Source organism: Tubulanus polymorphus, chromosome 2 (genome assembly GCF_964204645.1).
Source record: "Tubulanus polymorphus chromosome 2, tnTubPoly1.2, whole genome shotgun sequence".
NCBI lineage: Eukaryota > Metazoa > Nemertea > Palaeonemertea > Tubulaniformes > Tubulanidae > Tubulanus > Tubulanus polymorphus.
In genome coordinates, this window is record NC_134026.1 from 9888627 (window position 1) to 9915227 (window position 26601).

The following is a 26601-nucleotide window of genomic DNA, read 5'->3' on the forward strand; positions in this document are numbered from 1 at the left end:
TATCAATTACCAAAAGATATCAATTTTCTTATTTTAAAAAACCTAAAGATGTATTTGCTTTTGACCGGAGAAACAGTAATTTTAGAAATTAATTGATATTTTGTGAAAATGTTTTATTTTTATTATCGTAAAATAAACTGCCGTACACAGGGTGGTATTTCCGGCTCGACACACGTGTGGTTGTTTATTAGGCCTAGTTGTTTAATTATCCTGTACGTAGCCGATATTTGGCTCTCTAAAGGTATGTGGCACATTCAGCTGATGATATAATGAAATAGTTAGCGCTCTCATCGGAGTCAGTAGCCTAGGCCACTCCACCGGGCACTGGGGCGATTGACAATTCAATTCAAATACTTTATTGACACTTATTAATTTTACAATAAAACATTTTAGTGCTATGTCAGCAAAGTTAAACAAGACAAAGAAATGGATAAAATGATGACTAATTATAAAACATGTGAAAAGATATACAGGGTAAAATATGAGCAAGTCGACCGGCGGCAGCACAGTAGATTTGTGGCGAGATTGACCATGGAACCAACCTTCAGACCTGATGACCAGTCCGCGATAGCATTATATCCGTCTTTTGAGGAAAACTCGCCAATTCAGAGCCGCACTATTCAAAATCGCTGAAATCCGGAAGTGCCGTATCACCTCATCGTAGACGGCCGTTTTACGAAATAGTTCCTTTTACCTGGGATATTGCCAAGTCTTTTCCGTGAAGGGTTTCTGCTCTTTTAATAGCAAATATCCAAACGAGGATTGATTTCGAGATAGTTCATCGAAAATTCCAGTCATGTACGCCTACCCAAAGCCGCGTGCGCCGGCATTTTTTATCGCGCAGTAATTTGGCTATTAGCCAATAGCGTAGAAGGCGGCCTATTTAAGAGCGGTCAGAACCGCATTTCTGACATTCCGTGTTTGAGACATGTTGAGAGAGGTTGTAATCGCTCGCTGAATAATCGATCTCTTAAAAATCGCCAGACGCACAGTCTAATTGCCTTATTCAGGTCTGTATTGACCCCGGAATGATGCGATACTTTGTCTGAACCCGAAATCAATCAAGGGAGACTCCGACCAAGGATCACTGCAATGGAAGAACATCATAGCCTTTTATCCCGTATGAATTACGTTTATTCGACTTCGAGTGGACTCGCCTCGATTATTAGTCTCTACCTTTTCTCGCTCGAAGACTTTCATCGCCTGAGCTTCGAGCGAATTCTCTCGAATCATGACTCGGGTAATCTGCGTTGTCTTGACAACGCGGGTTTCTCTCGAAGTCGGATACTCGCCCTTGCCGCCTCTCGACCGGAGCTCGCTCGGAGGTCCGAGGCCTAGTCAAATCCTAATAGCCTGTTCATTTCGCCACGATTCTCGACCTGAATAAATCAATAAATATTCATACATGTCATTTTTAACTATGAATTGTTACTTCTTTTGATTATGCGTTCGATTTTTCGGAGTATATATATTCGAGCATGATATTCTAGTAATGCGATTGCCTCATTTGCCTATGACTGTCGCGAGATTCAGTGGGATTCGGTAGAGCTTATGGAAACCGGAATAAAATTCAGACTGCACTTGAATTTTATAGTCGAAGAAACCCATCGCCTATTTTTAGTTTCTCTCGAATTTACGGTCGGAGTCGATTCGATTACGAATGGCCGACGTAACGAAAGTGGTGACTCCCGGCTGTGGTTCTTGAGAAATTCGACCGACTGTACTGGTCAGAGTTATGTTTAGGCGGGGAAACCGAATCGAATCTCACGAGTTAGCAAATCGCATAGTATTTTTCAACGATTGTCCTAGGGCGGTCATTGACCCCTTATTCTGTCCTCTCCAGGAGCAGAATCGACCTAGGCGTACCCACCTGTAGCGGACCTATTCTGGACTTACCTACTCTCGCTACCAAGATTTAATGCCGTATATACTGTCGACCCCGTGCCGCTACAAATTAGAATGACCGAGTAGATTGATTTAAATACCTGACGTCCTGATATCGGCAATGGAATTGATAAAATTACTGACTAGAATACAAATTTCATGGTCATCGTTGTAGCTCATAAAAATTTAAAAAGTTCATCGTCAGACATTAGGTCAATATCCACGAATTCGCGAAGCTTTTCGAATAGGGTATTTCTTACATGAGTATAAAGTGGACAGAACAACAGAAAGTGTTTTTCATCCTCGACCATATTCAAATTACAATATTTACAAAAGCGTTGGGTAAAAGTGCAGATCTGCACCTCTCCGCGTAAACGGTTCAATCAATTACATTAAATACCATTGTTTCAGATTCAAAATGTCATCAGCAATTCAGTACATTGCCATTGGTTAATTTTAAGATATCTTCACTAGAGAGAATAGAAAGATTTTAGCCTGGATTCTGTCATTCAGCAGATTGCGTCAATCACGAGAGGTGCGGATCTGCACTTTTAACAAGCGTTGGTCTGCTGCGATGAAAGGCTTAGAATATCTGTCGCTTTCGATTTGAAGTTTATGGGCACTAGTGCGTAGTCTAGAAAATGCTCTACGCTTCACAAAGGTATTGATAAATGATAAATAGTTTTCTAAACAAAAGATATTCTTAAAGAGTTTATAGGTCCTTAGCTTGGATTTTCCTTTGCCTATGTCATTCACAGAAACAAAAAGAGAGAACCGTTGTTGTTCGAATCAACAATTCAATTCAACATTTTCGTCCTGTCCTGTGGCATGGTGGATAAAGTGTTGACTCACAACCGAGAGGTTGAATCCTAGTGAAACCATGTTGGCCAGTAATAGGTAGAATTTGAGACTTTATTTAACCCCTCACTTTTACACAATTGTTCATTTAACCTTTCACTCCCAGATAATTATGCAGGCTCTGATATGTAGATAGGTTTGCTCATCTTTTATGGTTTCCTTTACTACAAGTCGAGGCTGCTCACACCGATATTTCAGTCGCAATGCCTTGGTTGACATATGACTAAATTAGTGACTAGAATTTCTGTCTCTATCGTTAGGCCACATGTTAAAAATATGCGAAATACCATTTAATAATAATCAATAATATGTTGTAAGTTCAATTCAATATCCAAGACCTGTTAACGCAAATTCTAGAAATACTTGGATAGAGCAGTTTGTATTTAAGTATGTTTCATTATGTAGACATTATGTTCTAGGTTCCATGTTCTAGATGAATAAGTCTTCTTTGCCTAAATGTCTAACCTTTGTGACTGAGGTGCCTGTGGCATGGCTAATGCCCTTCTCGTACTAGTATCTAGAAAATATAGATATAGTCGCGTTTGAAAAGAAATTTTAACATAACTATAGAATATTACGTAATGCTCTTTTCTTACCAAAGCAGGACTGTTTGATACTCATAGGTAATCTTGAAGACAAAGAGTTCATTCAAACAAACTAAAAGGGATTTTCACAATTCTTTTCATAATGCACTCTCAATGACCAATATCCCTATAAGTATTATAAGCTTTATTCAGAGTGTATCCATACAATTTTATATATGTGATAAGTCCTTATGACTCAAAGTTTATGTGAGTTGGACCTGGACTGGGTTAGGTTTGGAGACTAAGGTTAGGGACACCTTATCCTGCTGTCGATGTACTGCATAAAAATTCTTAAATCATTAACATGGTGATGGGTTTTTTGCAGTCTAATGGTATGCAGGGTTATTTGCTCCCAGACAGAATGTTGATAAATGATGGTGTGAAAAAAACTATGCTAGCTTCTAAAGATCTCTTGCCGAGTTATTCACAAGAAATATGACCAGGAATTGGCTATGAATGACCCAATGTTTGCATTTATTTTACAGGTGTGCTACAGAGAGAACGTCATGCCCATTTCTGGCAGTAAGATATTTTGTGGTTACCGAGCAGCTGGTTTTTCAAGCAACCACGTACCACTAGTTGTTCGTTACAATGTTAGGCACAAAGATAACTATGTTGTTACCTGTGTTGGAAAATCCTTTCACACATACAACGTAAGTTCCGTGATTAAGTGCTTTTTTTATTAGTTTGGGAGTACGGGTTATTTAGAGAAGAACAATGGAAGAGCAGCGAAACTTGTGTGGAATTAATTACATGATTAGATTGCTTGAAATTAATTTTTTTTTCTTATCTTGATGCAAACCCAATGGAGAACTAGAAAGAAAGCATGTTTCTTTTTGATTTGATGTTTTTGGTGGAACTCTGGACAGTGGATGCATAGTCTAACCTACTTAAATAAAGGCCTTAGGCCTTAAGTATGGCGATTCTTATATTTGATGCGTTTGTCTTTTTAGTGTTCGAAGCTCGGACTCGTAAGCGTTAGTAAGTATGAAAGTACATCTTTGACTGGGTCTTTTCTTTGAAACGTCTTTTTAGGTCATACTGAGAATCTTTGAAAGTTGTGTTTCGGTTACCGGGTGAATATTGTTAGTTCAGATTGCATCGTATTGATAATGTTTTACAGGTGACAGTCACGCATGCGATATAGAGTGTATGGCTGTTGATGCTACTAGAGTGTTCACCGCATGCAAGAATAAAATATTTGCATTCAATCGAGGAAAACATGTAAGTTAACTGATGTGCTATTTTAACTTTGCAACTTGCCTTTATGGTGATTACAAATATCTACACAAACATCCTATTGCAGAGTGGCCACAATGTTAAGGTCTTTGGTTTCTGCATAATGATCTCCAGGGGCTTTGAATATTTGAATTTTCAGATTACTGAGCATTTAAGTACTACTTCAGTAGTGGACATGGTGTACCATGACTCTAGTTAGTGAAAAAGTTTGGCATTTTCTGATGATGTATATTTTTGTGTGATATCAGGTTGAGCACTCGTATGTTGGTCATGAATCGAATGTGCACATTCTCCTGCCATTCGGGAATCATTTGCTGTCAGTTGATGAAAAAAGTTGTTTGAAGATTTGGGATATTGAAGCAGAAGGTATGTGTGTCTGTATAGTAAACTTCAAAAAAAAATCTTAAATCTTCATTACGATAGCCTAAATGTTTTATTGAGCTGATATTTATTTTTGACCTTGACTGTATCCTAATAGTCATCTTCGGGGTACAGTATGATGTATGGACTGAAGTATTCCTGAAGATGGTAATTGGGATATAATTGATACCTTGAATGAATAATAGCTCAAGGAAACACATTTTTAGAGTGGGATCATGGAACTGGATCCTGAAGTCTTACATTAACAATATGAAATTTTTGCATCTTATGATGCCGAAATATGATGATAAAATTGCTTCGGTACTCTGGAGGGTACTGTCACAAAAAAATGAAAATATTTCATATTTTTGGTTTACCTTTGTCAGCGATATGATGTTGGCATTGAGCCAATTCATGTAAAATCGCGGTACGTTTTTTTATGTGAGCATTTGTTTCATTGGTTCTCGGCTTAAACGACGTATAATCGATGCGATTGAAGACATGGCGAACCTCCGTCGATGACATGGTCAACTGAGTTAAAATTCTACGAAAAACTGTTTTTGGCGGGAAAATTCTTAGCTCTTACGTATAAAATTGCAATGACCTCGATTGGGAGGCGTTGTCTCTACGAGAAAATGTGATTGGCTGTTTTTGGGATTTACGGGGAATTCCGGCGCTACTAAAATAATTATGGGAAAGCCATGGAATGGCAAACGTTTCATTGGACTAGGTGCCGTATATGTGCGAATTTCAAATGCTCATTGCTGGTGATAATGTAATTATTATTCGCCATAGGTATTGTTTCATTTTAATACCCGGTGATTGATTTGATTGACATTGAAGTGCAGCGAACATTCACTTACACAAGGCCTCCACGTGTGCGCGGAAATCATAAGAAGATTAGACTGTTGCGCACACAAACACACGCGCGTACAGTATACACTACTATAGTGATACTGTAACGCTGCTTGCTGGCGCATTTGACATTTAATCAGCAGAAGATGAGCGCTGTGTTTTCTGTTTGATAGAATTTGTAATAAATTGTTATTTCTTGTGATCTGAAAATACTAAGCAGCAAACTATAGGTATAGGTCGAGGTCTGAATATTGAAGTGGTGAATTCCAGGATTTAAAACGATCTAATACGCCGATTTCTTACTGCACCGGTATTTTAGCTTCCGCGGCCATACATGCAGCCACCCTCTGATATGTGACATCATATGAATTTCATTTGAATATTTTTTCATATTATGAAAATTATTTCTTTGAAAATATAAAATAGTTTCCATGCCGCGCCTACCTGTACCCTATGAAATTTTTGGTGGGGACCGTAAACAAATGTATATCTTTGGTCTTTTGACTACAAAATAATCCTTTAAGAAAGATATTTAAACTTGTAGAACTTTGAAGTCACGAATTAAAAAGATTTTTCAAGCAATGCCCTTACCCCAAACAACCTCTAGCTTTCAAGGTAAACCACACTTTGCCCATGGGCAATTTATTTATTTCATATAGAGGAATATCTGGAGTTGAAATTCGAGAACGCTTCGTTTCAAGTGTCGGCTCTTGTTCATCCGAACACATACCTGAATAAGATTCTTATCGGCAGCAAACAGGGCAGCCTGCAACTATGGAATATCCATACCAGTAAACTCATTTACACATTTCCCGGTTGGGGTGCACAGATCACTATACTGGAACAGGTATGTGTTGTTATGTAATTTTTCGCCATTTTCGAAGGCAGAGGGATTCCAGTCTGTTAGTATTATTCTAGGTGACTAGGCGCATACCTGTTCACCCATCAGAAATTGCATTCTATTTAGTCAAGGTGTTTGTGCCGTGGCAGTTTCTGAAATCCATTAAGTCGATTCACTGCTGAGTGAGTGGGAATCTTTGCCACATGGGCTTGTTGAACTCCTTTTGTTAGAGATGCTTACTGTTAGTATTCATAAAGTCTGAATTGGCACCATGTATGGTCTCACAAAAATTGATCAAATGTCAAATCAAGACTCCCGTTTGCAGTGAAAAATTCTCTGGTACTCCAATTGGCACTGCCATGTAGTCTTGTTTGTGTAAACAAATTTTGTCAAAGCTTAAATTCATGTTGTATTTTCCCTCCCATGAAGGCACCTGCAGTAGATGTTATCGCAGTTGGACATTCGGATGGACAAATAGTGCTACACAATATTCGATATGATGAAACATTGATGAAATTCACACAAGAATGGGGTCCAGTCACAGCGATTTCATTTAGAACAGGTAAATTAAAGGACTACATAGTATGGCTATTTCTGTTATCTTTATTACTCGATGTAAATCAAATAACTACCTAAATATATTTACCAGTACACTTGAACTGATTGAAGGGAATCATTTAAGGTACCAGTAATTGTATTGTTATTGTTGCAGTTGTTTTGTTTGTAGGAGCAGTGTGAGTGTGGCCAGGCCATTATTCAACTCTTGGATGACAGGTTTTGGATTTGAGCCCTTCCACTGCACCGTAGTGTCCGTGGGCAAATACTTGTCTTCATCACCTCGCTCTCGCTCCCCCCAGGAGGAGTAACCGGGCCTAGGAGGTCACTCCTGAGTATTTTGCTATCATGGACTGATACACACATGTTTCCGCCATTCCACCCTTTCATCGGTCACAACTAGTGACTAATGAAATGGTGGCAATCACGATTGATTTCTTCTTGGTACAAAGCTGATTCCCAAAAAGTGATTGAAAACAAGTATGAACACATACTTCAACCAAGACGAAATATCAATACGAAGGAGCTGCTTCTTAGAATTGATAAGTTGACAGAGATTGATTTATTTTTCATCCATCCATTTTAGATGGTCATGCTGTTATGGTAACTGGAAGTACCATTGGACATGTGGCATTATGGGACCTGGAGAAGAAGCGTCTGCTTAGCCAGATTCGAGATGCGCACCACAGTGCCGTGTCTGGAATGAAATGTCTTCCCTGTGAACCTCTCATGGTCACATCGTCGGCAGACAATTCGTTAAAGGTGTGAAATGTATTTGATTATTAGTATAGAAGTCTAGTACTCATTACTTCTGTTAATCTTATGTACTCAAGAATATTGAACCTACTTCCATACTTCTTGGTAAGATTGGACTCTAATTTATTGAATCTTGAAACTGGACCCTGATTTCTTGCGCTTGATGCATAGCGAAATATGTTATTGAGTGTTCTTTGACCTTAATATCTAGATTAATTTGAACATTTCCATATTTCCGTGGAAATATATCATTTTGTTACTAATATCGCTGTGAAGAGTTGTACAGCCTTGTTCAACATTTGTAATTCAATTATTTAGGTTTGGATATTTGATCAACCGGATGGTGGAGGCAGGCTCTTAAATCAGCGAACTGGGCACAGTGCTCCACCAAATAAAGTGCGTTTCCATGATCGGAAAGGTCACAATATATTGAGTGCAGGTGAATTTTGAAAGCTTTTTACAACGATGATGTTAGAATGTTGTTATTTAACCCATTAGCACTCAGGAATTTCACTATGTAGTGTCAATTACTCCTCAGAAAATTCAAGTGAAAATCCATGTTCATCACAATATACTGAATAGCTCATTTGCTGTTTATTTCCATGCATTACAAGTTTGTGTTATTTTGCAGTAAACAGTCAAGGCTTTCATATGATGTAAGATTTGATGAGGTGGGCCACCAAAATCGTGTCCTTTTGGCCACCGAAATTCATCCAAACTTACTTGGATTTGAAGTGAGCGCTCAGATCTGCCATGCTCGTACTCAAAATACGAGAAATTGAAATAGGAGGATGTTTGATTTGATTTGATTTATTTGATGATTATCATGATACAAATATAAATACATAATTGTTACAAAATGTTTATGTATAATACATGACAATCATCAGGACCTCGGAAATCATTAAGTGATTGTCAAGTGATGTTGATTTCTGTGCATTATTTCGAGGACTTATGTGTCTAGTTTATCATAAACTGTTGGGTTTGAATCCCACTATAACCATTTTTGCAGCATATGAAAAAATTGCTGGGGGCTGATTCGGCCGGCTTGGGGTGTAATGGGCAGAGCAGATACGGGCGGTTTGAGTGCTAATGGGTTAACCTTAAACTACAGTAGATTCCGCCTAACTCAAAAAAGAATTGGGTACAGTGATTTTTGGTCAGCCATGATTCTATTAAAACTGGGAATTGTATTGATACTGCCTACTGTTATCACCATGCATACAGCAAATATAGCAGACATAACAGTCTGTTTCTAGACACCTTTGGCCCATTTCGCAGAACAAAGTTTTGTTAGTCATGAAAGTATAGTAGAAAAACCAGAAACATAGCATAAATTCGTTTGTGAAACGGGCCCAGGACTCATATACCCGCGTATGTTTGGTGCACATTTAGGCCTTTAAGGCAGAAGTCTACAACAGTAGTCTACAACATAGGCTGACTAAATTGATTGATATATATTTTATATTATTCTATGTATCATGACTAATCATTTTTGGTGAACTGTTGTTAACATTTGTATTCTCTGATTGTATTCCATATCAGGTCAAGACAGCACGTTACAGTCATTTTCCACTGTACATGACAGTAAGAATCGTAGTCTCGGCAGAGCATCCTATAACAAAAAAGAAAGCAAGAAAGTGGGCCTGAAAAAGGACCTGAATATGATGCCCCCTATTACAGACTTTACATCAGGTATTGTTAATTCATAAATTATCAGAAAGCAATTCCATAGTACAATGAAAGATTGAGAATGATTGAGAACTTCTTTTTTCTTCTTAATTACTAGAGAGTTCGCGCCAGAGCGACTGGGATAGTATTGTCGCTTGTCACCGCGGCTGTACACAAGTGACAACCTGGGACTACAATCGCTACACTATGGGAAAATACAGACTTCAGCACCAACGATTCGTGCAAGAAAAATCATTGCGCAATACAACAGCATTGGTAAATGTGGCATTCACATATCATGTGCTTATTCAGCAAACTTGGCCTCTGATCTTCTTTTAACATACATTCTAAAATCGATTAGCTCAAATAGAATTCAGCCCAATTGAGGTCTGGGAGACCAGCTAGCCCATCAGATTGTACGACTGCAGTCGGTTATATGCTGGTGAAATTATTTCGTTTTCAACCAACTTAGACCTCGATTATGAGGCTCTTGAATCCAAAAATCATTTGAGCGTGATATGAATATAAGGTTAACTTTCCTCCAAAATGATATGAAATTGACCTTTCTCATCATTGTCTGTGTGTGTAATCACATTCGTTAACAATTGATTTACTAATGAGATAAGTTGATTTGATTTGAAGAAATTAATTGCAGATAACAGAGTATCTTGTAGCGAAACAGTTGAACCCTTTACCGGCTACAAGTCAGTTGAAGAAAACCACAGTTGCATTGTTGATACCACAATTTTCCTGTAATATGAAAGGTTTACTGTATCGGGTAATTCTTTTCAGTGTACTACAATATCTTCTTGTGGAAACTTCTGTTGTGTTGGTTACAGTTCAGGTCACGTGGATGTATTCAATCTTCAATCGGGATTGCACAGAGGATATGCAGGAAATCCAGGTTTGTGTGTTCACCACTTTTACTGGTTCGTTTGTGATGTGATGTATTTTTAATTACCAGCTGATGTACGTCTCATTATTACTTTGAATAGCTTCACATCTGGTAGATGTTTAGAAAGCCAAAGGATTATCTTTCTTAATTAATCTATTTATCGTGTTTACATAATACTTGTAATTTGTCTAGGCCCAGGAATTGGACGGGTTAGATGAATTTTTGTTTATGTACCTTATGCATGTAGAATAAGTGAAATGAGGTAAACTCCTTTAATAGACACAATATTGACTCAAATATTTCACATTATTGGCTGAGAATGCATTTGTCTCAATTTCCTCATAAGTGCAACCCTTGATTATGATTATATCTCTAAATGTACTTAATTGTTGTTGAATAATAATGATTATGCAAGGTGTTTCAGGAAATCTAATTAACTTCGCTCATAACTAAGTTAATCACAATACATGTACGGTATTCATTTCTCCTCTTGAGCGTAATTAAGTCATTGAATCATGATTCTTTGATAGAAAAACGAAAAAGGTGCAAAAAATTTTTCAGTTGCTCATGATGGTGCTGTCCGTGGTTTAGCTATAGATGGTTTGAATCAACTTCTCGTTTCTGCTGGTGCTGACAAGTGTGTAAAATTCTGGAAATTCAAACATAAAGAGCTTGTATCAACACTTGACTTGGCATACCAAATATCGAAGATTTGCCTCCATCGTGACAGGTAAGGAGGTCATTCATAAAAGGAATATGCAGATATAGCCAAACTATACATCTATTTTGTATTTATAGAGTAATGTTTCTCTTCTGCGCGTTTTACCAAAAATGAAACTTTTGCTCGTGTGTCTGCCCATAGACAGAATCCTGTTATTTTGGGAAGTTTTGAAGACGCTTCAAGGGATTGTCATGATATTGGGTTAACACATATATTATTCCTAGCCACATCTTCAGCCTGAAGACTGACCCAGTCGGAATCAAGATGGGTTGCTGGCTGATCTGATGTTAAATATGTGTGTGTGTTTCTCTAAGTCCCAGCATTGCAAGAAAAATTGGGTTAATAGGAAACATGATGGCTGTATTATTATGACATTTTTGGCTCACTTAGCACTTAAAACCTAGTGAGCTATTGCATTCATTTTATCCGTTCATTCATCCCTAGATGGAATCTGGTTATTATTGATATTTGGTTTGTACATGTATCTCTACCTAGGAGTGGATCCAAGGTCTTCTTTTCAGTGTTGCCAGACTCCCGTGATGCTGAAAAAACCGCTCGGCGGACGCTCAGAGACATTGCTATGATGTCATCATATGTCATTAGCATAACAAAACAATGTAGGTGGCGCCACGTTAAGGGTAGTGAAGCCGTTTTTCAGCATTCCTTGAGCTTATGCTAGGAAAACTATCGCTGATAGATGAAAACACAAACAAATCTTTGCCAATTCATAATCTATTTCTGAATGCAAATTCCTTACTGAACAAATTGATGCATAATATTCACAGATAAATTGATTACTTACAAAATTACGGACCAAAACGTTGCACGGAGGGCATGTGTGACAGACAGTAGTAATTTTTAAACATTTTCTTGCCAATTACTAATCGTTCCGAACCCAAGCGCGCTACGCTTCGGTAGGGCCAATGGTATGGGGAACGATCTTGAATTTGATTTCCAGAAATACTCTAGCTAGGTGCTGGCAACACTGTCTTTTGAACATCTTGTGGCACATTTATGGGACATTTTTGATCATGGAAAAGGCATATTTGGAGGCGATTAAGGTGTCGCATATGAAAATGTCTGCAGGGGTTGGATGCACACTTAGCAACATGTCGAAGCAGAAGATTTATCCTTCTAATTATGCAAGAGCAGTTTATAAGATCCCTTATGATGAAGCAGTTCAAAATTCATTTAGAAAAGGGTAACTCACTGACATTTGAGGGTCTTTTACAGGACTCACAAGACCCCCTGGATCCGTACCTGCTTCCCTAAACACCTCTGCAACACAAAAACTGGCTCCGACAGATATGCGACTGGCAGCCATTGTTGTTTCCTGAAATCAGCACTTTTTACACATTTATAGACCACTTAGGGCTTAAGCCTCACATAGACAGAATCTAGTTCGCTTGTTTGCGGCTGCCTGCAGGGGCTGTATTGCAATGGCTTTGCACCAAAATAAAATTTCATCTGCCAAATTTTGCTAAGCTGCTGTTAAGACAGCTGAGAGAAATTAGATTTCAAACACGCATGACTATCTTTACCTAGTGTTCCTTTTCTCCAAAAGTTTCGCCCTGAGTCAATAAGCTCGATTAATAAGCCACGTTTATGCAATTCTCAAAATTAGCAAAAATATCTTTTCATTTCGAGTGGTTCGTGTCCTGTAACATGTGCATGTTATAGGTACATGTAAATGTGATACATGTAAACTCACCTGTGGTCAATGAACATGTATCTAACAGGGCCATCGGAAGCAAGCATTGGTTGGTAAGTTCATGAACTATGATTAGTTCAGGTGAAATGGCCCAGGTTCCTCTTATGATAGTGAAAAAAATTGTTGACTTATGCTTAAGAAATTGCACCCTTTCGTAACATACAGCATAAAGAAATGTTATGTTCATTTCATTTAAAACTCGTATTATCTTCAATTTTAGTTCAATGTTAGCTGTGGCTTTAGATGACTTTTCTGTGGTAATCGTCGACATTGATACACGTCGTGTTGTTCGAACATTTACTGGTCATAGAAACTGTATAACCGATATGGTACGTATGTTTTAGTATGGGTTTCAGTGCTGGTACTTACCAAGTGATAATTCAACCGCAGTGCAGTGTTGATGTACCATATTTTCCCGCGGTTAAGCCGAGGGCAGTTTTTCAGCCTAAAATACATACATGGATTTCTTAATGCTTTGCCCAATAAGCCGAGGCCCTTCATCAGGAGATTTTAATTCACTGAATTGTCAAATAGTTTGTCTTAATTTTAAGTTTCCTGTGTGTACTATGTGTACTACCGTGTGTCGCTGAGTCACTGTGCTATGTATAAACTGAATGTAGGAAAAAATGGCCAAGGAAAAAATGGCTAAGGTATTTATTTGCCTAGGAAAAAATGGCCAAGGAAAATTTTATGAGAACTATTGACAATGTTAATAAACATAAAGCTTTCAATTTAATGATATCATTTATTTTTCATGGGGCTAAAAACAATAGAATCGGTGTAATGAATTCAGAAATTTGATGAACTTACATTTAATTTTTATTACATATAATGAATATATCAAGAACTATCATGAAAGAACTATCATGCAAGTGGGCAATGGATAAACTTAATAGTGATAAACTTAAACTTAATAAATTAACTAAATTAATATTTCAAAACATCTAAGTAAGCTATTAGGGCACGGACTGTCTTAAATCATCAAAGGTAAATGCATTGAAATTGTGTGGTAATTTATATAGCAAACTGGTGTAGTGTCTGATAACATCGAAGTGAGATATGCTGATCATAAATTTACCTAAACTAATCCAGAAATAGGTCTATTAATCTTAAAAAGTGAAAGGGATGTTCTATACCTGAGACATGTATTTTGATCAGCCAATTATGGCGGAATTGGCAGCCATCTTGGCGTCATCAGTACTCATTCGTAGGTGGGAAAAAGTTTTTCCACATTATATTGATACCTAAGCATATTGTGTTATCACAATGTATTGAAAAATTGTAGCTCATAACGTTTTCTATGATTTTGGTGAGTTTCAAGGTCATTGCTTTTTGTATATGGCCACCAGGGGGCATTGAATAATACAATAACTTACTATTTCTATATTATATTTGTACCTACGCATATTTTGTCACCACAATCAATTGCAAAGTTGTAGCTCATAACATCGTCTATGATTGTGGTGAGTTTCAAGGACATAAGTTATTCTATATGGTCACCAGGGGGTGTTGAATAGTAGAAGAACTTGGTATTTCCTTATTAGATTGGTACCTAGGGATATTTGGTTACCATGATCAATTGCAAAGTTGTAGTTCATGACATGTTCTATGATTGTGGTGATTTTCAAGGTCATTGGGTTTTGCATATGGTCAGCAGGGGGCGTTGAATAGTAGAATAACTTAGTATTTCTTTATTACATTGGTACGTAGGGCTATTTTGTTACCATGATCCATTGCAAAGTTGTAGTTCATGACATGTTCTATGATTGTGGTGAGTTTCAAGGTCATTAGGTTTTGCATATGGTCACCAGGGGGCATTGAATGGTAGAATAACTTAGTATTTCCTTATTTAATTGGTAACGAAGCATATTTTGTTATCACAATCAATTACAAAATCATAGCTGCTGACATATTCTATGATTGTGGTGAGTTTCAAGGTCATTGGTTTTTGTATATAGTCACCAGGGGGCATTGAATTTTGAAATTGTTAGATTGTTGAGCATTTGAAACCACTTCCCATGTGGGCATGGTGTCCCTGGACCCCTTGTTTCCTTGGCCATTTTTTCCGTTCACCGTATAAACTCGCTCAGGTGATAACTGACACACACAGCCATATATTGTAACCTACATTCGTGCACACGCCACTGACTGTTGAAGCGCATATATACAAATGTACTAGCGCTGCGGTAATAAATTGCTACTGTGAAAGAAACTAAATAGATTATTGGTAGTAAATAATGACCTCAAATAAATATGGAACACTCTTGTTGCTTTTGATGATCTTCAGGAGGATTAGAGTGACATAGTTCGGGAAGTTATTATTTAGGTCAGATCTTATCCGTTCAATAAGCCAATCATGATATTTATGGGTAAAAATCTGAGGCTAGAAAATCGGCTTATTAGCCGTAAAATACGGTACATTCCATTATATTGCATTATGGCATGGTGTGTCCTTAGTTAGATTTCACAATGTTTGACAGGTGCTGCTGTCTTTCAATTGAGATTATAACAGATAATAGTGTTTGTAGTGATCTGAAATAGCCATGGAAAGCCTGAAATAAATTGTAGTTTCTGGCCAGAAAAAAACCTTCAATTCAAAGTGTACCCGAAGAAAAGCCAGGGAAAGCCTGAATTTCTCTCAATTTTTGAACAATACACAGTAATTCTGTAATCCTGATGATAGGAATTGTGAAGAACTGAAGATCTTATGGTACTATATCCGTTACCAATTACCAATTCGTGTTCTTATAAGATTTTACTAATTCCAATTCAATACTAAACCGCTGTCAAAATTGATTTCTATTTGATATCTGTATCTGCTATGTGCCTCTGTCCATTTGATGTAAAACTATAACTATTTAGCACTGCTCTGCAGGCTTAAACGCAGTCAGCTATGTGGATTGGTTAATCCCAAATTCTTGTGCCATCTATTTGTACTTACTTCTCATATTGTAGTATTCAAATACACGTATTTAAAAGTATTTTTTATTTTTTCCAGTGTTTTAGCCCAGATTGTAGATGGTTGATAACAACTTCAATGGATTCATCAGTGAGGACCTGGGATTTACCAACTGGAAGGTACAGTATTATTATTCATTGTATGTGCCAAATTTGACAGTGACACTGTGATGTATCTGTAATTGTATATCAATCATCTCTCTGGGGAGAAGTAAAATCCAGATCAGGTTAGCTACCCGATTGCCTCCAAGTGTAGAAAGGCAGTGTCAGAGAAGTGTCATCCACAATGATGCTATTTGCGGTGCAAACCCACAACTTGACGTTCCATTAGTTGAATGCTTTAACCACTCCCAGACTGCCCCATCTTTATTTATTGGTGTCTAAAGCGATACATTTGTATATACTGCTAGGCATTTTAGAAATTATATGTACCAGCACTACCAAATAGGTAATCTGCCATTAAGCATTCGAGATTTAAAAAAAATGTGTTCATCACTTAAGTGCATTTCTCAAATTTACAGTAATACCATTTTGTATTTCAATACCATGCTCTTTTCCAGACTAGTCGACTGTTTCTTGGTTGATGCAGCGGTAACGAGTATAGCAATATCACCTACGGGTGAATTTTTAGCTACTACCCATGTCGATGATTTGGGAATATATCTCTGGTCAAATATGACTTTGTATCATCATACGTCGCTCCATCCATTACCATCTGTTTACGAACCGGTTTTGGTCGACCTACCAACTACGAGCGCAAAAACAGGTTCGTAAAACCATACCAAAAGTTCCATGTATAATGCATATCCCCTATTTCCGGTTTTAGGTAAAAAACAAGTTCCACACACATTGTATATTTGCTTATTGTCCGGCGTTCGTCCATTTGTAGACGGAATTAGATCCAATTGATTTGGGAAATTTTGAAGACGCTTCAATGGATTGTCTTGATATTTGGTTTATACATGTATTCACCATTGACACATCTGCAGTGCTTCATCTAGCATTAAAAAAGGGCAGGGTGCTGATTTCAAATAAGGGCATTTTTGTGCGTGATTCCATTGGAGCAAGGGCACATAATAATGCACTCACGTCTGTTTTAGGGGGAACCTGCAATATTCCCTATTGCATAGAATCGAGGTACCCCCTACTACGATTGAGGACTAGAAACTATGTTTAACTCTGATTTTGCCATGAGTGACACACTTGACCACAGTACATCCTTACACCTATGCCTGTCAATGAACAAAAGTTAATCAATAGGTAGGGCTTCCAAAATGATTTGGAAAACCAGTTGCAGACAAAAAAATAGCAGAAATAAGCAATCTCAAAAAGCAAATGATACAGCAAAAAAGAGCCAGCAATAGTGTATAGGCCTACATGAAATTGCATATTTTTAATCTTAGAAATATCAAGTTAATTGATTTAAATTGATAGTGTTAGTGATTGGCAAGTAACTGTTGATAATTGGTAAGCAGTCAGCTTAAGAACACATTATTGCTATTAGGCTACTCAAACTAATTGTCTCTGCAAGTCTCTCTGTGAGTTCACTGAACAAAGTTTTTCACCTTGTATATATAAAATTTGTCTAATTGTCTCGACAAAAAGATCCAGAGCATCACAATGTGTTCAAAACGAAACAATCCATCGAATATACACTACCAGCTTTACAACGGTAGTCGCTAGAATGATTGGCAGTAGTTTGGAAGTCAGCCAATTTCCTGGAAACTTAAACTAGGCAACACGTCTGAGGCACGTTTTCACACATAAATATAACCACTGATCACATGAGCTACTATCATTGATATCATACGAGATATTTCATAGCCGGATACTTAACTAACAGCCGGATGCGACGGCTTATTTTGAAAGCCCTGACTCATTACTCGTGACTGACAATGGCAGGAGGGTGGACCTAGAGCAAGTGTTGAGGGCACAAGGGCGAGCATGGGACACATCTGAAGGGCACAAGGGCGGCTATTTTCGGGGCGGCGCCCCGCCCCTTTATTTTTGGCTAGATGAAGCACTGCATCTGAAACCTAAAAATCGGTCCATTCAGAATTCAATGAAGATGGCTGACTGGTAGGCATTGTTGTTTGCCAAATTCAGCATTTTGAAAATTTGTCAATTGCTCTTCTGAAGGGAAATTTTGAATATACATATTTCATACGTACGATATGTATCCCCTTATAAGGGCGCATGCCGCTCTAGAATAATGATTATGAACAAGTTGTCTTGTATCAAGCGGTATCACACAATGTCTTACCTTTTTTTCGCACATAGATGAACCAGCTGAGGAGAATGAAGTGCAAATGTATCAAAGTTCTGAATTTAAATCACCGCAGCAGATTGCCGATGAGTTAGTGACCCTATCCTTACTGCCAACATCTAGATGGCTGAATCTCTTGAATTTAGATACTATAAAGGTACACAATATTTCTGCTGATGCACAGTGATTCAATAAACTCGCTTTTACAATGGAATTCATAAAAAACATACATTTATATCTTTTTTCTTTGTTAGAAACGCAATAAACCAAAAGAACCACCCAAAGTTCCAAAGGCGGCACCATTTTTCATTCCAACAATTCCCGGTCTTCAACCTAAATTTGACATTCAGGAAAATGAGGAAAAAGAAAAGGTATGTGCAGTACTTATATAAATTGTAAACCGTTTTTCATTATCATAATCACTTATCACAATATTTCATAATCATAATCACAAGATCATAATCACAAGATTTCTTTGTTTGCAGTTTGAATCAAAGGTGATTTCAAGTAGTCTTTTATCTTACACTGCATTTGGTAAACTAGTTGAAAAGTCTGTGCCCTCAAGACAGTGTAAGTACATGAATTTAAATCTATGTTTTTACAATAAAATATGGATATGTTGCTGTGTCTGTAGTGTTGATGTAATCAAACCCTGAAGTCAAATTTTAACCGTGAAGCTGCGTCTTTCCAGTTGCTAATGGCAACATGTTTTCTACACGTGCATTGATGAAAATATTTAACGCATTGGCTGCCAAGTAAAAAATATCGTGTACTTTGGCTTCAACCACTATTGTACTTCGCAGTTAATCCTCTTAGTGATTCTTGATTTGTTTATATCTGGTAGGCCTAATTGGAAAGACATTGTCTGCTGGCTGGCAGTGTCAAACAAATCATTTATCCCTGATACTCAATGCTCATTTCTCTGAACAAAAGTCGACTATGTAACAACTCTATTGCCAACTACATGCACAAGATAACTCTTTGCTACTACTTGGAAGAATCATAGTGTAAGCAAACACGGTAGGCTTATAAGCTGTATCATTTAGCGTGATGAATTCTATATTTTCAGATGGAACAATTATGGCAGCAATGAAGGAGATGAGTCCATCTGCAATTGATATTGAAATACGTTCATTAGCTCCTTTACATGGTGGATCAGTAGAGTTGATGGTCGCATTCATCAAATTCCTCAATCACAGCTTTACCAGTAATAAAGACTTCGAACTAATTCAAGCTTACTTAGGCTTATTTCTTAAGGTACGCATAATTACATAAATCCTTTGATACTGTATGAGGTTAATGTCATCACAGGCAAAATCTTGTCAAAATTAGTAGAATGTTCGTCTCTTTACATCAAGCAGAATCACCAGTTTTTTAGTTTTATCCTGGGTTTACTCGATATGAATAGTCAGTTAACTAGGGATCATTTTTATAGACCTGCATAGTATTAACTTTGAATCTGTAATGTTAAATATTTGAGTTTACCTGCAAGTAAATACTCCGGATGCGGGTTAAAGTTTAAAACTGGTCCTGAAGGAGTACCGATTTTGGGATAAAGTCTAAATGGTTTACTGAATCGTGTACTGGATTTATGTTTTCAAATACGGTATTTTAGCACTGGTATTCACAGCAGTACCCGTAACAGTACAGAATGAAGAATGAAATCATTTTTTTCTTTTCAGGTGCACGGAGAAACAATTGCATCAGAACCAGAACTGATCGAAGAGGTTAAATTGATCGTAGACAGTCAATCACGGGCATGGAAAGGATTACAAATTCAGTTTAATCAAAGTTTATGTCTGATTAATTATCTTAAAAGTGCTACAGTGTAGTTGAATAATGAATAAATTAATCAAGGAAATAATATTTCAATCGAGTGTATTCCTGGTTAATAATGGATTTTCCGTGGTCTTGGTTGCTTATGCAATGCAGATTTCGATTAAATGTTGACTGGTTTTTTAGCCTTCGATCAGGGTATTGGGGATAAGTGGAGAGTTTATCTAGTCAAATGGAATGTGCTAGAACAGTAGACCTACTACAGAATTGAGAGACCAATTGAAACCTGTGGCGACTGAACCAATGGAAGTCAGCATGATTGACACAGTTAAAGTATGAAGAGGAGATCAAAAAATGCCCTTCATCACGAAAATTGTAACGGTTTCACACACCCACTCATGATTTCATCATAGTTTAATTGTAGTTATAAATATTCCTCCATTCGGAATAGATCAATTTCAAGACGGTAATTTTCGGTGTAGGAGTAACTTAAAGGTTTAGGCCTATATCTACATAGTGGTGGAAGTATCGGCTTCTTTCGTTCTGATCATCTAATTTTTCATTGCGAAGAAATGCATTACGTGTAATTTTCAGAAATTACAGTAACCGTACAGATAACTCAATAAACTTGATTTGAGTTAGACTTTAGGAGCCACCCCTGGGAAGTAATGAAATCGGTAACACTAGCATTGTGTCAAGGTTGCTACACTCTGAATAAGAAAGTGATCATTCTTAACGTCACCTCAAGTTGGAATAGTGTGTTAAAAAAACGATGTCACTGCTTGCAGAAGTGTATATTGTATGGTCGAATGGTTCTAGCGAGAAGCCGAAGTTTTGGAAACCATAAAACAAAAGCCATAACGTCCGTCTTTTTGGAAGATTCTCCTCGCTTTTTTGCCCATTTTTTTACATTCTCAATCAAGTCATCCAGTCCAAGTCAGTCAGATTTTGAAGAAACATGTCTGCTGCTGAAATAAGAAAACGAGTTGTTACACTGATTGTTCTGTCCTCCATTTTGCCTGGATCATTATCGTTACTGTTTTTGCAAGTAAAACCAGAAGCTCTCGGTAAGAATCGTCTAGGGCCTACTAGTTAGTTAACTACTAATCCGAATCGTTAGATTTTATTAGATTATAAAAGCTTACCAGGTAAGCTTTTATAATCTAATGGGCTTATATCAAAGCTACTGTAAGGATTAGGGTTTCGATAGAGTTAGGGTCTAGATAGTCTAGTACCTAGGCGTGGTTCCACTAAAAACGTCTAGGGCGAAAGTGCTCACATAAGGTTAATTTTCGTCCCTCATTTTGAGGGACGAGGCTTTGAGCGTCTATTTCACCCCTTAAAACACAATCAACTTACCTTAAACTGACTGTTCTGTAATCAGACGGAAGTTTAACTATTGTTTGGGCATAAATTTATAATCCTAAATAGCTTTTGAAGATCGTAGTAACTCAAAACTTTTGACTAGTCGCCTGAAAAAAATAGTTGAAGTGAAGCAACATAACAAATATGGCAGCTTTTCGTGTTGCATGATGGGAGGGTAAATTACGGATTCGGACTTAAACTTGCACTGACATTGATGCCAATGCAGATATTCTTGTTTCTTAAGGTGAAATTCACCAAAATTAATGCGTTTTATCAACAAGTAATCACATTTAGAGTAAGGCCTTAGTTTAGAAGGACACATTGAAGTTTCACATTTTATTAATTTAGTCCGTATTGGAAATCCCGATTGTGGCAATAAATTCAATTCAAATCAAATCAATAAATTCTCCGGTTCCCGATTTAAATCATCAAAAACATTATTATAAAAGAAGTTTTCAAAGTCAACAAGGTAACTAATTAATTAATTTAAGTACAAAGGTTTGATTTGACATTAAAATCAGTTGTTGCATTGCAAAAAACATGGGTTAACCTCTATATGGCACTTTTGTATGCACACCATGAACATTGCCAATGTAGCAACTTGAGAGTTTCAAAAATGACTCAAAGCATTCGAGTCAAAAAGTCAATACCTCTAAAACACATACCGGTATTTAGTTAGTGAGTTTTGATACCACTTTCAGACTTAAGTCACTACTAGGTCCAATGACAGAATTCTCTGAAATTTGACTTAAGAGTTAGTATAGCATTGAAATGATTTCATTTCAACTTTAGAGTTATACCTAACCACCAACTGTGGAAGATACAAATAAGAATTACCTACGATTTGTATCATATATTTCAGTATTGTCAGTTGAAAATGAGCGCTATCACGGCGGATCATCGTATGTGCGTGAAAATTCGAATCTGAGATTGACGTGTAATTTGACGAGTAAATACCACGGTTCATCGACTTCGCAAGATCTCATCTTGCTACACAACGATAACAATTTAACGGATAAATTGATACACGTTGACAACAACAGTGTACTGTATGAGAAAGCCAACGTGACGTCGCGTGATGCTGGATTTTATTTTTGTAAAATCAGCAACGAACGTACCGTTCAACCAATCACGCGGGATATTCGAATTGATGGTGAGTACTTGTTTATTAGGCCTATATTTTGCTCGGATCTTGGTTTCTCAAGACTAACCCTATTCGATTATTCAGTTAATGTCACAGTGGGATGGTCTTTGAAGTGTTGGCCGCTCACTGTAAGCAGCCAGTGGGACTCGAATCCACTTGTCACTCAGCACTGATAGTGAATGCAGAGCATTCTCCTTATCCACTGAGCTACCGAGGCTGCTTACGAAATATTGTCTTGTCATCGAACTCTAGGGATTTTGCCGTGAAACATTTGTGCAATAATTTTCATTTGATGCGAACCAATTTCATAATATTTCTGATTGTTGGGCATTTCAAACCACTTTCCAAGTTGGTTTGGTATCCCTGGACCCCTAGTTTCATATCGTATTATTAATACCTAGGTATATTTAGCTAGCACAATCTATTGCAAAAATGTAGCTCATGACATGTGGTATGATTGTGTTAGTTTAAAGGCTATTGACCATTGTAATAGTCACCAGGGGCATTAAATAGCCGAATACCTTAGTATTTTCATAATGTATTCGTCCATAGGCATATTTTGTAACCGCAATCAATGCAAAATTGCAGCTTGTGATATGTTCTTTGATTGTGGTGAGTTTTCAAGGTAGGCCTAGTTGTTTCTTAATTTGTTCATCCGGGGGTGTTGGATGTTGACATTTTTAGCTCGACCAGAGGTCAGTGGAACTGATAAGTTAGGGGGATTATCTGTTGTCATCTGTCGGTCCGTCTGTCTGACCATCAACTTTTGCTTCAATTTGCTGTTACGCATGGTGAACGGAAAAAATGGCCAAGATGTACGTACGGGGGTGGGGTACTATTTGAACGCTCCCTCATGGCTCTATGTGTATACAACAAACCAATTGTATGCAAATTATCCTTGACTAAGGGTACGCGGTAATAATGCCAGAGGCAAAAATGCCATAGGTAATAATGCCAGAAGTAAAAATGCCAGAGGTAAAAATGCAAGGGGTGTAAAAATGCCAGAGGAAATAATGCCAGAAGGAAGGGTAAATTGATTCAATGATTATAAGAAACAAGCGTATCAAAACTTAAAAACTATTCGTCGAATTTTTGCTTTGATGTTATGAATTAGAGCATACTAACTCCAAAACTTTTTGGTTTTAATCACCATATCTATTTTTATACCTAGAAATATGCTTTATCTAAACTGTGCATTCAATATGTAAACTCAGTGCATTCATTTGTTAATATTCATTAATTTAGAAATGTGTTACATATCACGATTATGTTCCCTTTTTTATTACAATTATATAAGAATATGTGTTAATTTTCCAATTTCCAATGATCTCAAAATAAAGATATCAATAATTTCAATGATTTTATTGCAATTATATTAGACTTTATTTTATAGGTTTGTGGTTCTCTTTATTTTTCAAATCAATTTTTCATTCCTTTTTTAGCCCACTTGGGACTTTAGTCCCAGCGGGCTATTGCGTTCACTTTTCGTCCGTCGTCCGTCCGTCCGTAGATGGAATCCAGTTATTTTGGGAAGTTTTGAAGACGCTTCAATGTAATGTCTTGGTATTTGGGTTACACATGTATCTACTCTAGACACATCTTCAGCCCAAAAACTGGCCCTGTCAGAATCGAGATGGCCGACTGGCAGCCATTGTTGTTCGCCAAAATCAACACTTTTTACACATTTTTGAACTTTTTGAGGGAAATTTTGAAGACGCTTTGATCAATTACCTTGATCTTTCGGATGTATGTGAATCCCCCCAGGGCCCATCAGCATAACAAAAATTGGGTCGATTGGACTCAAGATGACCGTCCTATGACCTTTTTAGTGCCCAGAAATGTCAATTATGGCCCGAATTCTGAGTCCTGTAGCTCCCTACTGGTTTGCCATTTTTCATTGCAATTTGTGATGGGTATTCTTTGAAAAGGGAAATTTTATAACTGAGACAGGTATTTTTGATCAGCCAATTATGACGCAATTGGCGGCCATCTTGTTGTCATCAGTACTCATTCGTAGGTGGGAAAAAGTTTTTCCACATTATATTGATACCTAAGCGTATTTTGTTACCACAATCAATTAGAAACTTGTAGCTCACAACGTGTTCTATGATTGTAGTGAGTTTCAAGGTCATTGGTTTTTGTATATGGCCACCAGGGGGCGATGAATAATACAATATCATAGTATTTCTATATTATATTCGTATCATTGCATATTTTGTAACCACAATCAATTGCAAAGTTGTAGCTCATGACATCATCTATGATTGTGGCAAGTTTTAAGGCCATTAGTTATTCTATATGGTCACCAGGGGGCGTTGAATAGTAGAATAACTTAGTATTTCCTAATTATATTGGTACCTAGGCATATTTTGTTACCATGATCAATTACAAAGTTATGGTTCGTGACATGTTCTATGATTGTGGTGAGTTTCAAGGTCATTGGGTTTTGAATATGGTCACCAGAAGGTGTTGAATAGTAGAATAACTTAGTATTTCCATATTAAATTGGTCACGAGGCATATTTTGTTATCACAATCAATTACAAAATCGTAGCTGCTGACAAGTTCTATGATTGTGGTGAGTTTCAATGTCATTGGTTTTTGTATATGGTCACCAGGGGGCGTTGAATATTGAAATTGTTAGATTTTTGAGCATTTGGAACCACTTCCCAAGTGGCCATGGTGTCCCTGGACCCCTAGTTTTAGTTTTTATTATCATAGGAATATGTTCTAAACGAATGTAGGAAAAAATTGCCAAGGAAAAAATGGCTAGGAAAAAATGGCCAAGGAAAGAATGGCCAAGGTATTTGCCTAGGAAAAAATGGCCACGGAAAAAAGGCCAAGGAAAATTTATGAGAACTACTGACAATGTTGATAAACATTAAGCTTTCAATTTAATGACATCATTTATTTTTCATGGGACTAAAAACAATTAAAATCAGTATAATGAGTTCAGAAATGTGATGAACTTACATTTAATTTCATTATATATAATGAATATATCAAGAACTATCATGAAAGAACTATCATGCAAGTGGGCAATGGATAAACTTAATAGTGATAAACTTAAACTTAATAGATTAACTAAATCAATATTTCAAAACATCTAAGTAAGCTATTAGGACACAGACTGTCTTAAATCATCAAAGGTAAATGCATTGAAATTGTGTGGTAATTTATATAGCAAACTGGTGTAGTGTCTGATAACGTCGAAGTGAGATATGCTCATCATAAATTAACCTCAGAAATCTAATAATCTCAAAAAGTGACATGTCAAAACATCAATGCATTTGATTTCTTCTTAGTCAATGAAATGATGGTTAGTTTTCTATTTTATCTTCCTTGGCCATTTTTTCCTAGCCATTTTGTCCTTGGCCATTTTTACCTTGCCCATTTTTTCCGTTCACCGTTCTAAACTGTGCATTCATTACGTAAAATCTAGTGAAAATAAGAATTTTCAGGTCCAATGTTAATAAAATCTTCACTTAATTTTCCTCATATATCCTTCTGGCATTTTTTCCTCTGGCATTTTTACTTCTGGCATTATTACCTATGGCATTTTTACCTCAGTGGCATTATTACCTGGATTCTTGGCTAAGATATAGAATGTCTTCATTTGATTCTGTTCTACGAGCATTCGGTTGCTCGTAGGTCTGTGATACTTGGATGCCCTGCTCACTGTTATAGTACAGATAGTACAGAAAACTTCAAAGATGTTTGATAGTGATAATGGTGGGACTACATGAAGTAGCCATAGGGAAACAGAAAGACGATGTATTATTTCATAATATTCGGACAAATGCTGATGTTCACACCAACACTTTGTGTTGATAAACTCTCAGAAAACTGGTCAAAAATAATTGTTTCTCATCTCCGGTCATAGCACACAGGAGACCCCTGTGGTAGCGACCAATCGCTAAAGCCTGGTGCAGATTGGTGTCTTTTTCAAGCGATTCTTGAGTGCAGCATATGGCAGGCGAAAACCAACAAAATATATATACAATGAAAAATGATAAAATGATGATGTAATGATGATAAAAAGATAGTGAAAAGCTGGTGATAACATAGTGAAAAGATCGTGATTAGACTGAAGATTATTCAACAATGATGTAGTGATAAAAGATAGATAAATGAACAGATCGAATGGTGAATAAATAGGTGAT

The 26601-nt window shown here is 37.1% G+C and overlaps 2 protein-coding genes across 2 annotated transcripts in view; both read left to right on the top strand.

Annotated features, from left to right (window-relative positions):
* The first annotated feature begins 144 nt into the window (after positions 1 to 144).
* LOC141899908 (WD repeat-containing protein 36-like) lies at positions 145 to 20006 on the top strand. Its single transcript, XM_074786520.1, has 21 exons — positions 145 to 241; positions 3812 to 3979; positions 4280 to 4307; positions 4450 to 4550; positions 4814 to 4931; positions 6440 to 6627; positions 7051 to 7183; positions 7763 to 7938; positions 8251 to 8371; positions 9478 to 9627; positions 9722 to 9879; positions 10396 to 10507; positions 11060 to 11228; positions 13151 to 13259; positions 15929 to 16008; positions 16449 to 16654; positions 18169 to 18311; positions 18409 to 18525; positions 18640 to 18724; positions 19224 to 19411; positions 19837 to 20006. Exons 2-21 carry the CDS (start codon positions 3833 to 3835, stop codon positions 19984 to 19986), a joined length of 2679 nt encoding a protein of 892 aa, XP_074642621.1. The 5' UTR covers positions 145 to 241; positions 3812 to 3832; the 3' UTR covers positions 19987 to 20006.
* A 646-nt stretch (positions 20007 to 20652) lies between these two features.
* LOC141898894 (uncharacterized) overlaps positions 20653 to 26601 on the top strand; it is a 35138-nt gene continuing 29189 nt past the window's right edge. Inside the window, exons 1-2 of the mRNA XM_074785039.1 lie at positions 20653 to 20997; positions 22158 to 22448. Of these exons, the coding sequence (XP_074641140.1) occupies positions 20889 to 20997; positions 22158 to 22448 (400 nt within the window). The 5' untranslated portion in view covers positions 20653 to 20888. The remainder of the gene's footprint in view (positions 20998 to 22157; positions 22449 to 26601) is intronic.

What these genes read in the sequence shown, in the direction of transcription:
- LOC141899908 (XM_074786520.1), top strand. Translation starts at nt 3,833, where the DNA reads ATGCCCATTTCTGGCAGTAAGATATTTTGTGGTTACCGAGCAGCTGGT. An exon ending in TCACAATATATTGAGTGCAG is followed by an intron (nt 8,372 to 9,477) that starts GTGAATTTTGAA and finishes ATTCCATATCAG; the next exon opens with GTCAAGACAGCACGTTACAG. An exon ending in GAAACTGTATAACCGATATG is followed by an intron (nt 13,260 to 15,928) that starts GTACGTATGTTT and finishes TATTTTTTCCAG; the next exon opens with TGTTTTAGCCCAGATTGTAG.